At 31.3% G+C, this 16,590-nt stretch overlaps 2 protein-coding genes across 2 annotated transcripts; both read right to left on the bottom strand.

The window, feature by feature from the left end:
• Positions 1-1,662: 1,662 nt before the first annotated feature.
• On the bottom strand, positions 1,663-6,947 carry LOC132740285 (zinc finger protein 888-like). The gene is made up of 3 exons (XM_060728165.1): positions 6,398-6,947; positions 5,204-5,632; positions 1,663-1,805 (listed from the first exon to the last, which is right to left on the bottom strand). The coding sequence occupies exons 1-3, from the start codon at positions 6,945-6,947 to the stop codon at positions 1,663-1,665; spliced, it is 1,122 nt and encodes a 373-aa protein (XP_060584148.1).
• Positions 6,948-11,566: 4,619 nt separating this feature from the next.
• LOC132740286 (zinc finger protein 492-like) lies at positions 11,567-14,880 on the bottom strand. Its single transcript, XM_060728166.1, has 3 exons — positions 14,868-14,880; positions 13,416-14,414; positions 11,567-11,571 (listed from the first exon to the last, which is right to left on the bottom strand). The coding sequence occupies exons 1-3, from the start codon at positions 14,878-14,880 to the stop codon at positions 11,567-11,569; spliced, it is 1,017 nt and encodes a 338-aa protein (XP_060584149.1).
• Between the last annotated feature and the right edge of the window lie 1,710 nt (positions 14,881-16,590).

The following is a 16,590-nucleotide window of genomic DNA, read 5'->3' on the forward strand; positions in this document are numbered from 1 at the left end:
AAGTTCCATGATTATCTCTATGGTAATTCTGTGGAAGTTAGAACAGACAATAACCCACTTACCTATGTGTTTTCATCTGCTAAGCTTGATGCTACCAGTCACAGGTGGTTATCCTCCTTGTCTGCGTATGACATCAACTTGCGGTACAGAGCTGGTAAAGAGAACATCGACGCCGATACCCTTTCTAGAATTCCTTCAGCTTTTTCTCTTCCTGATTCTAACATTCTCCTTTCAGATGCTGTCAAGGCTCTTTTGTTTTCTCAATCTGAAGGTCCAGGTCAACTTCCAGCTGTTGAATGTATTTCTTTTAATCAAAATGTTCTTTCTCTTAATCCCAGAGACGAGATTGAAGTCGGAAGCAGCCTTAAGTCTATTGATTGGAAGAAGGAGCAGCAAGATGATCCAACACTTTCCCGTTTAGTTCAACTCTTTGAAATTGGTCATAGGTTAACTGAACGCCAAAAGTCACACGAAACGGCCAAGGTTCGATCGTTTCTGAAGGAATGGAGCAACCTTTACTTTAAGGATTCAATTCTTTATCGTAAAGGTGCTTCAAATGGTTATCCTGTTACTCAGCTTGTTCTCCCTGAGCATATGCTTGATTTAGCTTTCCAGGGTTTGCATGATGAGGCAGGACATCAAGGTTGTACAAGAACGATTTCCTTGTTCCGTTCACGTTTCTTTTGGCCTCAGTTAGAACAGTATATCGAACACAGGGTTCGAAACTGCCCCAGATGTATCCGGAGAAAGTCATTGGATAAAACGACTGCTAAGTTAAGTCCTATTCAGTCGAGTTATCCAATGGAAATTGTCTGTATGGATTTTCTTTCTCTGGAGATGTCTCGGGGTGGTTATGAAAACATCTTGATCATTACTGATCACTTCACTCGTTTTGCTCAGGCTATCCCTGCCAAGAAACCAAACTGCACATACTACCGCTAAACTTCTCTTTGAAAATTTTGTTTGTCACTATGGTTTTCCTAGTCGGTTCCATAGTGATCAAGGGCGAAATTTTGAAAGTGAAGTTATCCGGGAGTTGTGCAAGTTGGCCAATATTGACAAGACCAGGACTACTCCGTATCATCCACAGGGAAATGGGATGCCTGAGCGCTTTAACGAAACCCTCTTGAATATGTTGGGGACCCTGGAAGACGACAAGAAGGTCAATTGGAAGTCTCATGTTCCTGCTCTTGTCCATGCCTATAACTCTACTCCCCATTCTTCTACTGGTTATTCTCCCCACTTTCTCATGTTTGGTCGCCACCCTAGGCTTGCCATCGATGCGTTTCTTGGCATCGAACCAGACAAATCTCCTGTCAAGGACCATTCTTACGTCTCAGGTCTCCAGAACCGACTAAAATTTGCATATTCCGTTGCACTCCGAGAGACCAAGAAACAAGGCAAGAAACATAAAAAGTATTATGACCTCCGAAATGTAGGTGTTAGAGGGAAATCCAAACTTGCGGATAGATGAGAGAAGAATGTCTTCACAATTGTCAGCCAACACGCCTCTGTAATTAGCATCTATGAGGTGAAAAGGAAAAACAGCAAGGAAAGGCTCAGAAAATTGCAAAGGAACCTTTTACTTCCCTTTATGGTTATGCATTTATGCGAAACAACTGAGTCCTTATACAAGCCAGCTTCCTCTGACTTACATTCGGATCAGAACTCGTTCTCCAATCCCTCCTCTGATGTTTCCATTACAGCTCCGTTAGATTTCAATTCCTCACTTACATCAAGTCCATCAAATGTTTCACAAAGCAATTCTTCCACAATACATGATTCTAACAATGGTTTGTCAACTTCTTTTACAGGAACATCCAACAGCAAACAAGATGCCACGTCAACAAATCAAACTTCTTATTCTGTTCCAAATAAAAACATCTCATTCTATTACAGATTCAAAATATGTCATTCCTGCACTGAGAAATCCATCTAAGGACAACAACAACAACTTACAGAGGCAGAAACGTACAAGAAAGAAACCCGGATGGATGCTTAATGATAACTGGAAATTAGATTAATGCTTTTTCTTTCGATTTATAGTCTAGGTGTGTTTCAACTTTGAAGTTAGGCGTTGTTCAGTACCTGATGTGTTTCGTTTTATGTTTTATACCATGTACCATATATTTTACCTTGATAATTTATAAATGTACTTTACAGTACTTTAAAAATAAAGGATTTATTGTTGAGAGTGCACCTCTTCAATGAATTCACAGTTCTACTGATAAAATAACATTTTGTTTCCGCGTGGCATATATTTTTCGCGATTCGCGGCATACGGTATTTTTGTGGAACATGCTTGAGTTTAAGGTATTTTGCCCGGGTATTATATATTTACTCACAGGTTGTAATTGCCTTCAGTATTTAGATTTTAGTTATGTAGTACCTAGTAGTTTAGTTACTTTATGGTCTAAGCTTACTTCTTGCAATGTTTGATTCAGGCTCTTCCTCTTTAATATTTTATGAATGTCGGGGCGACATTCCCCAAAGTGGGGAAGTATGTCATGTGGTCGATATTCGTGTTTTTGAATATCGTTTTTATGTATCATTTTGTCCTTGTATTTGTATATATATCTCTTGTATTTGTCTGTTTACAGTCCGATATACAATCCATTATCCCATATCATTCCTATATCATTCCATTTCATCATCTCATTATAACAACTAATTTCTCATATTTCATTTGACATAATTTGCATGCCGGGCCTCAGTTTTTACAAACTTCCCGGAAAATCCACCTCACGCATGCGCACTTTGATAAAAATATTTCTATTGGTTTGCGCCAGAAATTGTTGTTTATCTTATTTATTTATTTATCAAGGCGTATGTTTATGTCCTTACAGGTAATTGTTGTTATTCATTATGTTTCATTATCATGCATATTTCCATTGATCGTTTATGTATTTCGGAACTGTATTTATGCACTTTGATATAAATATTTCTATTGGTTTGCGCCAGAAATTGTTGTTTATCTTATTTATTTATTTATCAAGGCGTATGTTTATGTCCTTACAGGCATAAACAGACCATTCCTACATTTGAAAAGGACCATACGACAGGATGAAGATACAAATTGCTTAAATGTTAATTCGTTTATTAATAAATTTTGCAATTTATAAAACATGATTATTATAGAATATCAAAATTCAAGATTCAAAATAATTTTATTTGGTAACGGAAACGTGACGTTTCTTGCTACACAACACATATATACAATGATACAATATAACTTGTCAACCTAAATTTATAGACAATTATATTTTTAGCGAAAAATATTATACATATAGTAAAAACAATAAAGAAAATGGAAGCAAGAAAGCAAGGAGGTTGAACTAATGGAGATTTTGAATATTTAATGACTTCGTTATCAAGGAGCGGTACAATGCACACAGTTTTTGAGACAAAAACTCCAACCAACAGCGGACAATTGTACTCCGTTTAAAAAAAATTCAAATAACACAATCTAAATTACACAATTTACAAATGCAATGTAGTCATTCAGCATAACTTAGCAAAACAAATGTTTCCACTGACAGCTTATGAGCTTAAAATACCGTATGTATTTTTTATAACAATTTTGATGCCGTCAGCGAGTTAACAATTAATGCACGCCTGTCTTAAATATATAGTGAACTTGTATTTATACAAAGGCAGTTTGCACATCGGTATAGAGTAACAATACAATCGTTATTTACAATAAATATCAATTTTATGATATAAGCATGAGAGCCATGAAGCAGATATGTTACATTATTCTGATTTTAAAAAAAAGATCTAATATATAATATTCATGATAAAAGTGATTGGACATGGTTATCTTTGATACATAATACTATATTTTTATGAAACTTTTTTTTAAAACATTGCTAAATATCTTATATACTCACGTTTTTTTATTCAAATATTTTTTTCGATCTAATTAAGTATATTAGGTCTCCTCATTTTTTTGTCATATGCATTTGTCTAATTTCTTTGTCAATTGTTTTAACTATCAAGCACTGAGAAAAGTCTAGCACGCATTGCTACTGACATCTCTTGCTTGTCCTGTTAAACATAATATAGTCTCTTTTGGACTGGATTTATTCGCAATTAAATTGGCAATAATTTGGTAGAAAATTAAAGAGTACAAAAGGTGAATACAATATTAAGTACAGAACTTGCCCATGCAAGCAAATACGACCGTTACTTTCGTCTCACAAGTATAATGTTTAGTATCATGCAGTTAGGGATAATAAGCGTGCGAATATATTTAATTGGTTATGCATGTTTTTTCTTTACTAGATTGAAAATAAATAAAATGGCATTAATTATATTGAAATTGTCATATTCAAATGATTGATACATACAATTTGCTTTAATGTTTATTCGTTTATTCAAATGATTGACTTTGATATTAATTTTAAGATTTCGCCTTTGAAACATTATGTAAGGCTGTTGAAATATTTTAAAACTATTGTAATCGATATATAAAAATACATGTATAAATAATGAAATTATCTTATTATCTTTGGATATGACCTAGATTTGTAACCCGATTTTCTGTAAATAGAAACTTGTTGATAAAATCCAACAAAAATAAATGTCGAAGATACAATTTGCTTTAATGTTTATTCGTTTATTATCAAATTTTGCAATTTAAAAAACATGGCAATTATGTAATATCAAGGGACGATACAATACTCATAGTTTTCAAACAAAAAACTCCAACCTTCAGGGAAAAAAAGACAAAATATAAATTACACAATGCAATGAATTCATTCAACATTAATGATTATTAAGTAAAAGAATATTCCCAGCTTGTGCGCTCATATTACTGTGTGTACTTTTATAATAATGTTAATGTCGTCAGCGAACGCTTGTCTTAAATATATGGAAAACTTTATTGATACAAAGGCAGTTTGCCCTTCAGTAAACAATAATAATACAAACCAATTATGGTTACCAATATGAGAAAATGCTTTGTCATATGTTTCATATTGATAATTTTTCACTCCTGTGAGCACTATTATATCAGTTTTATGAAATCCATATTGAAAAAGATCTTTATCAAATAATTTACAAATTTTATTCTTCTCTCGAGTGTGCACTGTCATATGATTTTTGAGACTAACTTTAACAGCAAATGCTTTTTCACATATTTCACATTTATAATGTTTTGCTCCTGTGTGTACTACTACATGAACTTTTAGATTACACTTACGAGCAAATGCTTTGTCACATATTTCACATTTATAATTTTTCTCTCCTGTGTGCACAACCATATGCATTCTTAGATTATTTCTGCGACCGAATGCTTTGTCACATATTTCGCATTTGTAATTCTTCTCTCCTGAATGTACTTCTAAATGAATTTGAAGATAAGATTTTGAAGTAAATTCTTTGTCACATATTTCACATTTATGATTCTTCTCTCCTGTGTGCACTGTCATATGTTTTTTCAGATAACCATTGCGACCAAATGGTTTCTCACATATTTCACATTTAAATTTCTTCTCTCCTGTGTGCACTGTCATATGATCTTTAAGAGAGCTAATATAAGGAAAGGTTTTGTCACATATTTCACATTTAAAATTCCTCTCTCCTGTGTGCACCCACATATGTGTTTTCAGGTGGGCATTGCGACCAAATGCTTTGTCACATATTTCACATTTAAATTTCTTCTCTCCTGTGTGCACACTCATATGATCCTTTAGAGTGCTAATATAAGGAAACGTTTTGTCACATATTTCACATTTAAAATTCCTCTCTCCTGTGTGCACTGTCATATGATTTTTAAGACTAACTTTAACAGCAAATTCTTTTTCACATATTTCACATTTATAATTTTTTGCTCCTGTGTGTACTACTACATGAACTTTAAGATTACTCTTATGAGCAAATGCTTTGTCACATATTTCACATTTATATTTTTTCTCTCCTGTGTGAACAACCATATGCATTCTTAGATTTTTTCTATGAGCGAATGCTTTGTCACATATTTCGCATTTGTAATTCTTCTCTCCTGAATGTACTTCTAAATGAATTTGAAGATAAGATTTTGAAGTAAATTCTTTGTCACATATTTCACATTTATGATTCTTCTCTCCTGTGTGCACTGTCATATGTGTTTTCAGATGATCATTGCGACCAAATGCTTTGTCACATATTTCACATTTAAATTTCTTCTCTCCTGTGTGCAGTCTCATATGATCTTTTAGAGTGCTAATATAAGGAAACGTTTTGTCACATATTTCACATTTAAAATTCCTCTCTCCTGTGTGCACTGTCATATGTGTTTTCAGGTTGGCATTGCGACCAAATGCTTTGTCACATATTTCACATTTAAATTTCTTCTCTCCTGTGTGCAGTCTCATATGATCTTTTAGAGTGCTAATATAAGGAAACGTTTTGTCACATATGTCACATTTAAAATTCCTCTCTCCTGTGTGCACTCTCATATGTGTTTTCAGGTTGCTATTGCAACCAAATGCTTTGTCACATATTTCACATTTAAAATTCTTGTCTCCTGTGTGCACTGTCATATGTGTTTTCAGGTGGCCATTGCGACCAAATGGTTTGTCACATATTTCACATTTAAAATTCTTCTCTCCTGTGTGCACTGTCATATGTGTTTTTAGATGCGTATTGCATTCAAATGCTTTGTCACATAGTTCACATTTAAAATTCTTCTCTCTTGTGTGCACAACCATATGAGTCAAAAGATTACTTTGATTTGCAAATGTTTTGTCACATGTTTCGCATTTATAATGCTTCTCCCCTGTGTGTATCGCCATATGCGTCTTAAGAAAACTGTTATATAAGAACAGTTGATAACAAATATCGCATTGAATTGTTTTACCGTCAGTATGCATTTTCGTGTGCCTCATTAAATGGCTTCTGTTTACAGTTTTGTATTCGCAGATATCACATTTTAATAACTGCTTTTGTTCTGTACTCCCCCTCATGTTTCTTTTTGACAATACAGTTCTTGAATCCTATAAGATAAACAAATAAATTTTAATCCACTATTTATGTAACTATGTAGGTGTCAGCTTTCAATTATTGGAAGTTAAATGCTCACTTTATTTAAGAACAGAACAGAACAGAAATTTTATTTCGTAACGTATACAATACAGTATCTTGTTACATTACATATATCAAATATTATAAATAGATAAACACATGATATAATTCAAAGATTTACAGTATATTGGAGAATGAACATATATTGCTGCGAAAAAAAATTGATTTTGTATAAAATAAATGTATATCAGAATAATCTCATTTTTAATATCAGAATAATTTCATTTTAATATAAAAATTACTAGCGAAATCTAAACGTTTACAATATCTATGAAAATAATAACAACATTTATGTATAACCTAAGCTTATCAACTTTTCTTTTCTTTTACTATTTGCAAAATAAATAAATTTACATAAATTTAATAATATAGACTTTTCACATGACTGAAGTAATTCTATGAATTTAAACATGCTAGGTTTTTTATAATAATATCTTTTAATGAATTTAGTGCGTATTTCCTGGTACAAATTACAAACAAGTATAAAATGAAATTCGTCTTCAATATCTTGTGTATTACAAAGTTGACATATGCGCTCATGTCTTTCAAGTCTGTTTCTACCATATCTACCAGATTCTATTCTTAAATTATGCGCAGATATTCTGAGACGGGTTAATTGTTGTCTTGATTTCATACACTTAATTTTATCTAAATAGCATTCCATAGAAAAATTATCCTTGATATATCTATACAATGTATTTAAAACGTTATTATTAACAATATCTGAAAACCATTTTTGTTTAAAAACATCAATGACTCTTTGTTTAAAAATATTAACAAATTCTTTTGGATTATAAAGTTCAGGACAATTCCACACCTCAGAAAAACCAAATTCATCTAAAATTCCTTTTACTTTATATGCCCAGTTTTTTACTCCTTTTTTACACTGATTTAATGTATTTATATACACACATTTAACAATGATATTGCTTGAATGTATCACTTTAAACCAATATTTTATTATGTGAACATATCTATTAACATAAAGTGGGTATCTTCCTAGCTCACCATAAATTGCTGCATTACAGGAGCTTATTTTCACACCAAGAATTAACTTGCAAAATTTCAAGTGTAATCTCTCTATATCTTTAGATTTTGTAAATCCCCAGACTGGACAAGCATAATTTATGATAGAGCCGACAAAAGCATCAAATAATTGTAAGGAAACAGAAGGGGATATTTCATACTTGTTAATATTACATATTAAAACATTCATTGCTTTCAAAGCTTTACCTATAAGATATTGATTGTGAAGTACAAAGGACCCACTATCTTTTAGAGTGCTAATATAAGGAAACGTTTTGTCACATATTTCACATTTAAAATTCCATTCTCTTGTGTGCACAACCATATGAGTCAAAAGATTACTTTGATTTGCAAATGTTTTGTCACATGTTTCGCATTTATAATGCTTCTCCCCTGTGTGTATTGCCATATGCGTTTTAAGAAAACTGTTATACAAGAACAGTTGATAACAAATATCGCATTGAATTGTTTTACCGTCAGTATGCATTTTTGTGTGCCTTATTAAATGGCTTCAGTTTACAGTTTTGTATTCGCAGATATCACATTTTAATAACTGCTTTTGTTCTGTACTCCCCCTCATGTTTTTTTTTTTTGACAATACAGTACTTGATTCTATAAGATAAACAAATAAATTTTAATCCACTATTTATGTAACTCTAAGTATGGTCACAGCTTTCAATTATTGGAAGTTAAATATCAAAACTAGCTCCATATTTCGAATGATGCTTTATATTAATGAAGTTCCGACTTCATTTAAAGGATACTCAGAGCATTGTTCTATTAGATCCGTAAAAATTATACTTAATTCCAAGAAAGGACACATGAGTATACAAAGTTAAGTGAAGAAATATTATTAATTAAGAATAATTTTTTCCCAAATAAAAGAAGAAAAAAATGAGTAAAATATACATATTTACATAAGAATTATTAATGACATAAAATCCGGATACAGTTTAACGTTTAATCTTAATCATAAAGCAATTATGACACATATTTACACTAAGCTTGTTCTGTTAAGTTCCCAGTTGAATTTATTTTCTTCTTGTTGTTTTTATAGACAGATTAGGTATGACGTTCTTATCATGTATCATACCATGTATCATGCAACTTTTTTAATGTAATGATCAAATACTCGTATTGTGTATATGAGTTTATTTATACTCGCCACCGGTTGTCGATATTGATCAAATATTTAGAAATTGGCGTTTTTATAGAACACGCATTTTCAGAAACAAAAGGACATGTGAAATTGAATACCGGATATAAATAATTACTTTAATTTGTTAAATCCTGTTACTTTATTTTGACACATGGAAGTATTCTATTCATAAGCTCGACTTGTTCCTACTTACCTGTCTAAATCAAATCATCAAGTACGTGCCAACAATAAGAATTTCTTCACCACCTTTTTGTTAACCAAAGAGTACATGTCAATGTAAATGATTAAATCTATTTTTTTTTCTTCAAATAAATGTTATCAATTAAAATGAAAGGCCAAAGTAGAGATCTATTAATAGGATTTAGTGACACTTATAGTAAATATCATTATAATTTATTTATTTATTTATTTATTTATTTATTTATTTATTTATTTATTTTTTTATTTATTTATTTATTTATAAACGAATGAATTGACATTACCCGATCGTTTTAATAGTATAGTAGATATAGCTCATCATCACAATGACTTCAAAAATATCCGTAATGTAGCTTTAACAACAACAATAACAACAAAAATGATGATGATAATAATAATGATATAAATAATAATAATAAGAAGAAGAAGAAGAAGAAGAAGAATAAGCAAGAGAAGAAGAAGAAGAAAAAAAGAAGAAGCGAAAAAAAGAAGAAGCACTCCCGTCCCTTCTTTTTATTATTTTGTATCATAGTTTTTGGACATATCTGTTGAAAATGTGCCAGAGAAAGGAACACCATATTCTAATGCTCGCTCATTGATAACTTTTTTCTGGGTTTCATATTGTGACTACAGGGAAAGTGTTTTTATGTTTGACTATGATACAAAAGAGAAGGAACATCAGAACACTCGGCAATCTGATTTATACACGTGGGCTACGCCCCCTCGTACAAATCAGATAGCCTCGTGTTACGATTCTCTTACTATTACATAAATCTTCATGCATTGATTTCTCACAGCTTTCTAATGATGATATAAATTTATTGTCTATGTACATGTTATTTTATTCTTTTATTTCCTTCAATATTTGAAGAGCATAAGCATGAGTTTTCACAAAAAAGGGGTTTGAAATTAGTGTAAATAAAACTATAATATGGGATTTTGAAAAGAGAAAATCTAGACATAATTATACCTGGTCATTCAATCGCAACTACTCGGCCCTTTCCGTAAGTCTTTGGATAAGGACCTCGAACACAATAGTATGAATAAACAGAACGGATGTTTACATGTTTAGTTTCTTAGCATAGGTAACACCGAAATACCGCATCCGTTCTGTGTATTCATACTATTGTGTTCGAGGTCCTTATCCGAAGACTGACGGAAAGGGCCGAGTAGTTGCGATTGCTTAATGAGGGTGTAAGATAGGTTTTTCTATCACCGGTGTAAACATAAATAAAATGTCAATTATTATTTATATATAATGACATTATTTTATTATCTTTGGATATGCCCTAAATTTTTTACCTACTTGTCTGTTAATAGAATTTACAGTGGCGGATTCAGGCCCGGGCTTCAGGGCTGCAGCCCTCCCAGCTTGGCCCAAAGATACGTTTACCAGCCGGGCTTTAAAATATTTTTGTCAGTTTCAAACTCTATTGCTTGTAGTGAACTCCCTTATCAAAACATTAATTGCTGTCTTTATCTATCAACATCCTTGAATGACTTCAATGTTTAAACTGCATAATTGATTGGTTTTATTACTTTCTAAAGGTCTAATGAAATTAATAGTCACAGATAGTGGCAAATAGATGTGTTACATTGCACACCATATTTTACCAGCTTTGTTTTTCATTTTTCTTTCCGAAAGCCCTATGATTAAGAAATTGAAAATTATTATTTGTAAATTAAAAAGGTGACCAGTTTTATAAAGATTATACTATATGAATAGCGTATTAAATAATAACTAGTTTTTCTAAGAATTTTAATCAGATGAATTGATTGGTCATATGCTTTTAATAACTTTTTTATTGCAGTTATATTTTTTAAAATTAAATTTAAATTGTACTGACCTTTTTAGTATCTAAAATGGACTCATTGATTGAAAAAATTCTTATTGAATATATGTGTTTGAAATCATTTTTTTTTTACAATTGAAAGGCAGTACTTTAATAATATCACTTTACTTTGGAAAATCTTCTATTATTCAGATGAGTACATTGATCAAGTGTTTAAAAAATATTTTTATTAACAGTCGCGCAAACATTGGTTAGTGTGCTGCTATTTTGTAAATGCTTAATACTAAACACCAGGGGAATTCTTTTTGAAATACCTTGTAAACTACTAACCTGTAAAACCATCCACAATTTATCATAAACAGCACTAGAAAGTCAAGGAAATAACACTATTTTAACCTCATATTTCAAATTTTTTCTCAGTTTATGGGAGGGGACACCCCTACCAGGCCCACCCCAATTACAGATATTTTTCTTGATTTCATATCATAAAAATATATAAAAAAAAATATTTACGAAAATATTAGTATACATATATATAAGCAAAAGTGCATTGCCACTCATGTGATAAGCTATAAAACACATAAATTACAATCTATGTCACATGAACAAGGTATTGGCCCTATCTTCAAACATGCACAAGTTTCGCCTGTTGCATTATTTTTGTCAAAATATTCCACCCATATGTCAGCCCCCCCCCAGGAAACCATGTTCTGTATCCGCCCCTGAGAAACTTGTTGTTAGATATGACCGATTTTCTGTAAATAGAAACTTGTTGATAAAATCCAACAGAAATAAATGGATGAAGATACAAATTGCTTAAATGTAAATTCGTTTATTATCAAATTTTGCAATTTAAAAAACATGGCAATTATGTAATATCAAGGGACGATACAATACTCATAGTTTTCAATAAAAAAACTCTAACCTTCAGGAAAAAAAGACAAAATATGAATTACACAATGCAATGAATTTATTCAACATTATTTAGCAAAAGAATGTTCCCAACTTTTGCGCTCATATTACTGTGTGTACTTTTATAATAATGTTAATATCGTCAGCGAACGCTTGTTTTAAATATATGGTAAACTTTATTGATACAAAGGCAGTTTGCCCTTCAGTAAACAGAAATAATACAAACCAATTATGGTTACCAATATGAGAAAATGCTTCGTCATATATTTCATATTGATAATTCTTCACTCCTGTGAGCAGTATCACATCAGTTTCAAGAAGTCCATATTAAAAAGATCTTTATCAAATAATTTACAAATTTAATTCTTCTCTCGAGTGTGCACTGTCATATGATTTTTAAGACTAACTTTATCAGTAAATGCTTTGTCAAATATTTCGCATTTAAACTTTTTCTCTCCTGTGTGTACATCTATATTTTGTATAAGATTTCTTCTATAAGCAAATGCTTTTTCACATATTTCGCATTTATAATTTTTTGCCCCTGTGTGTACTACTACATGAACTTTTAGATATCTCTTATGAGCAAATGCTTTGTCACATATTTCACATTTATAATTTTTCTCTCCTGTGTGCACAACCATATGCATTCTTAGATTATTTCTATGAGCGAATGCTTTGTCACATATTTCGCATTTGTAATTCTTGTCTCCTGAATGTACTATCATATGAGTTTTTTGTTGTTTTGATAAAAGGCTTTGTCACATATTTCACATTTATATTTCCTCTCTCCTGTGTGCACTGTCATATGTGCTTTAATTTGGGAATTACGACCAAATGCTTTATCATATATTGCACATTTAAAATTCTTCTCTGCTGTTGTACAACCATTGGATGTACAAGTTTACTTTTACAAGCAAATGCTTTGTCACACATTACACATTAAAAATTCTTCTCTCCTGTGTGCACTCTCATATGATCTTTTAGAGTGCTAATATAAGGAAAGGCTTTGTCACTATTTTGCAATTATAACTGTTCTCTCCAGTGTGCACTATCATATGTGTTTTCAGTTGGGTATTGTGAGCAAATGCTTTGTCACATATTTTGCATTTATAATCTTTCTCCTGTGTGCACTGTCATATGTCTTTTTAGATGCGTATTGCGACCAAATGCTTTGTCACATATTTCACAGTTAAATTTCTTCTCTCCTGTGTGCACTCTCATATGATATTTTAGAGTGCTAATATAAGGAAAGGCTTTGTCACATATTTCACATTTATAACTGTTTTCTCCTGTGTGCACTATCATATGTGTTTTCAGTTGGGTATTGTGAGCAAATGCTTTGTCACATATTTTGCATTCATAATTTTTCTCTCCTGTGTGCACTGTCATATGTGTTTTCAGATGATTTTTGCGACCAAATGCTTTGTCACATATTTCACATTTAAAATTCTTCTCTCCTGTGTGCACTCTCATATGATCTTTTAGAGTGCTAATATAAGGAAAAGCTTTGTCACATATTTCACATTTAAAATTCTTCTCTCCGGTGTGCACTGTCATATGTGTTTTCAGATTGGTTTTGCGACCAAATGCTTTGTCACATAGTTCGCATTTATAACTGTTCTCTCCTGTGTGCACTATCATATGTGTTTTCAGTTGGGTATTGTGAGCAAACGCTTTGTCACATATTTTGCATTTATAATTTTTTTCTGCTGTGTGCACTGTCATATGTCTTTTTAGATGCGTATTGCGACCAAATGCTTTGTCACATATTTCACATTTAAATTTCTTCTCTCCTGTGTGCACTCTCATATGATCTTTTAGAGTGCTAATATAAGGAAAGGCTTTGTCACATATTTCACATTTATAACTGTTTTCTCCTGTGTGCACTATCATATGTGTTTTCAGTTGGGTATTGTGAGCAAATGCTTTGTCACATATTTCACATTTAAAATTCTTCTCTCCTGTGTGCACTCTCATATGATTTTTAAGAGTGCTAATATAAAGAAAGCCTTTGTCACATATTTCACAGTTATAATTGTTCTCTCCCGTGTGCACTGTCATATGAGATTTTAGAGTGTTAACATAAAGAAAGTTTTTTTCACATATTTCACATTTATAATTCATCTCTCCTGTGTGCACTATCATATGTGTTTTCAGGTGGCTATTGCGACCAAATGCTTTGTGACATATTTCACATTTATAATTCCTCTCTCCTGTGTGCACTGTCATATGTGTTTTCAGGTGGCTATTGCGACCAAATGCTTTGTCACATATTTCACAATTAAATTTCTTCTCTCCTGTGTGCACTCTCATATGATCTTTTAGAGTGCTAATATAAGGAAAGTTTTTGTCACATATTTCACATTTAAAATTCCTCTCTCCTGTGTGCACTGTCATATGTGTTTTCAGATTGGTATTCTGACCAAATGCTTTGTCACATATTTTGCATTTGTAATTCTTCTCTCCTGTGTGCACAACCATATGTGCTTTTAGATTGGTCTTCTGACCAAATGCTTTGTCACATATTTCACATTTAAAATTCTTCTCTCCTGTGTGCACAACCATATGAGTCAAAAGATTACTTTTATTTGCAAAGGTTTTGTCACATGTTTCGCATTTATAATGCTTCTCTCCTGTGTGTATTGCCATATGCGTTTTAAGATCACTGTTATATAAGAACAGTCTATTACAAATATCGCATTGAATCTTTTTACCATCAGTATGCATTTTTGTGTGCCTTATTAAATGGCTTCTGTTTACAGTTTTATATTCGCAGATATCACATTTCAATAACTGCCTTTGTTCTGTACTCCTGCTCATGTTTCTGTTTGACAATACAGTTCTTGAATCCTATAAGATAAACAAATAATTTTTCATCCGCTATTTATGTAACTTTACGTATGGTCTAAGCTTTCAATTATTGGAACTTAAATGTCAAAACTACTCCATATTTTGAAATATACTTATTTTACTAATGAAGTTCCCAACAAAATACGTATACTTCATTCCAAAAATGTACAAAGGAGTATACACAGTCAAGTGAAGAAACATGTATAATTATATAAATGTATAGAAAAGAATTATTAATGACATATAAATCCGGATACAGTGGTCAATTTAACGTTAATTCTTAACCATAAAGCAATCATGATATATATTTACCCTTGTTCTGTTAAGTTCCGAATTTAGGTGTAACGCTCTTATCATGTATCATATCATGTATCTTGCAACTTATTTTTAAAGTAATGATCAAATATTTAGAAATTGGCGTTTTTATAGAACACGGAAATACTGAAGCAAAAGGAAATGTAAAATTGCTTACCGGATATATCTAATTACATTAATTTGTTAAATCTTGACACTTGGAGGTATTCTACTCATTAAAGTTCGACACGTTCTTTCTTACCTGTCTCAATCAAATTATCAAGTAAGTGCAAACAATAAGAATTTCATCACCACATTTTTGTTAACAAAAGAATACATGTCAATGTTAATGATTAAATCTTTTGTTTCTCCTTCAAATAAATGCTATCAATTAAGATGAAATGCCAGAGTAGGGATCTATTAATAAGTTTATAATATTGTGACACTTATTGTTTATATCATTACAATTTATTTATTTATTTTTACTTACTTACTTATTAACTTTATTTATTTATTTATTTATTTATTTATTTATTTATTTATTTATTTATTTATTTATTTATTCATTCATTCATTCATTCATTCATTCATTCATTCATTCATTCATTTATTTATTTATTCATTTATTTATTTATTTATTTATTTATTTATTTATTTATAAACGAATGAAGTGACGTTATTCCCGAACGTTTTAATAGTATAGTATAGATATAGCTCAACTTGACAATGATTTCAAAAATATCCGTAATGTCGCTTTAACAACAACAACAACAATAATAATAATAATATTATTGTTGTAGTTGTTGTTGTTGTTTTTGTTCTAATTATTATTATTATAAAATGTACTATTATTATTACTGCTGATTGTATTTTCTTATTCATGCGATAATCGCTTCTGTTGTTTAATTGATCTTCAAAAGTGTTTTGATTCAATATACAGAAACGGCCTTTAGGTTTAACTTATTAAAATGCATATGGAAATTAAGAAATAATATATCCCAAACTGTGATTTTATTGCTCAATAACTGTTTGGAGTTCAGATGCGGGGAATTATATCACGAGGGCGTAACCCGAGTGATATATAATGATGCGCATCCGAACGACAAACAGTGATGTTATCTTATTAAATCTCCGATTTGGATATATTATTTCGATTCTAACACGACATCAACAAATAAATGATGCCGTACATGATAATTAGCAAAATTGCGCCTGATTTGTTTCCGTACTCATTGTCAGCGCGTCACATTTTTAGTGGTTACGTCACGTGTTTAACGATTACGTCACATATCT

Source organism: Ruditapes philippinarum, unplaced genomic scaffold (assembly GCF_026571515.1).
Source record: "Ruditapes philippinarum isolate M1 unplaced genomic scaffold, ASM2657151v2 ctg7977_1_1_1_1, whole genome shotgun sequence".
Classification (NCBI taxonomy): Eukaryota; Metazoa; Mollusca; class Bivalvia; order Venerida; family Veneridae; genus Ruditapes; species Ruditapes philippinarum.

What these genes read in the sequence shown, in the direction of transcription:
- LOC132740285 (XM_060728165.1), bottom strand. Translation starts at nt 6,947, where the DNA reads ATGAGGGGGAGTACAGAACAAAAGCAGTTATTAAAATGTGATATCTGC. An exon ending in GAATTTTAAATGTGACATAT is followed by an intron (nt 5,633 to 6,397) that starts GTGACAAAACGT and finishes TATGTGACAAAG; the next exon opens with CATTTGGTCGCAATGCCCAC. An exon ending in ATGTGACAAAGCATTTGCTC is followed by an intron (nt 1,806 to 5,203) that starts GTAAGTGTAATC and finishes TTCCTGTAAAAG; the next exon opens with AAGTTGACAAACCATTGTTA.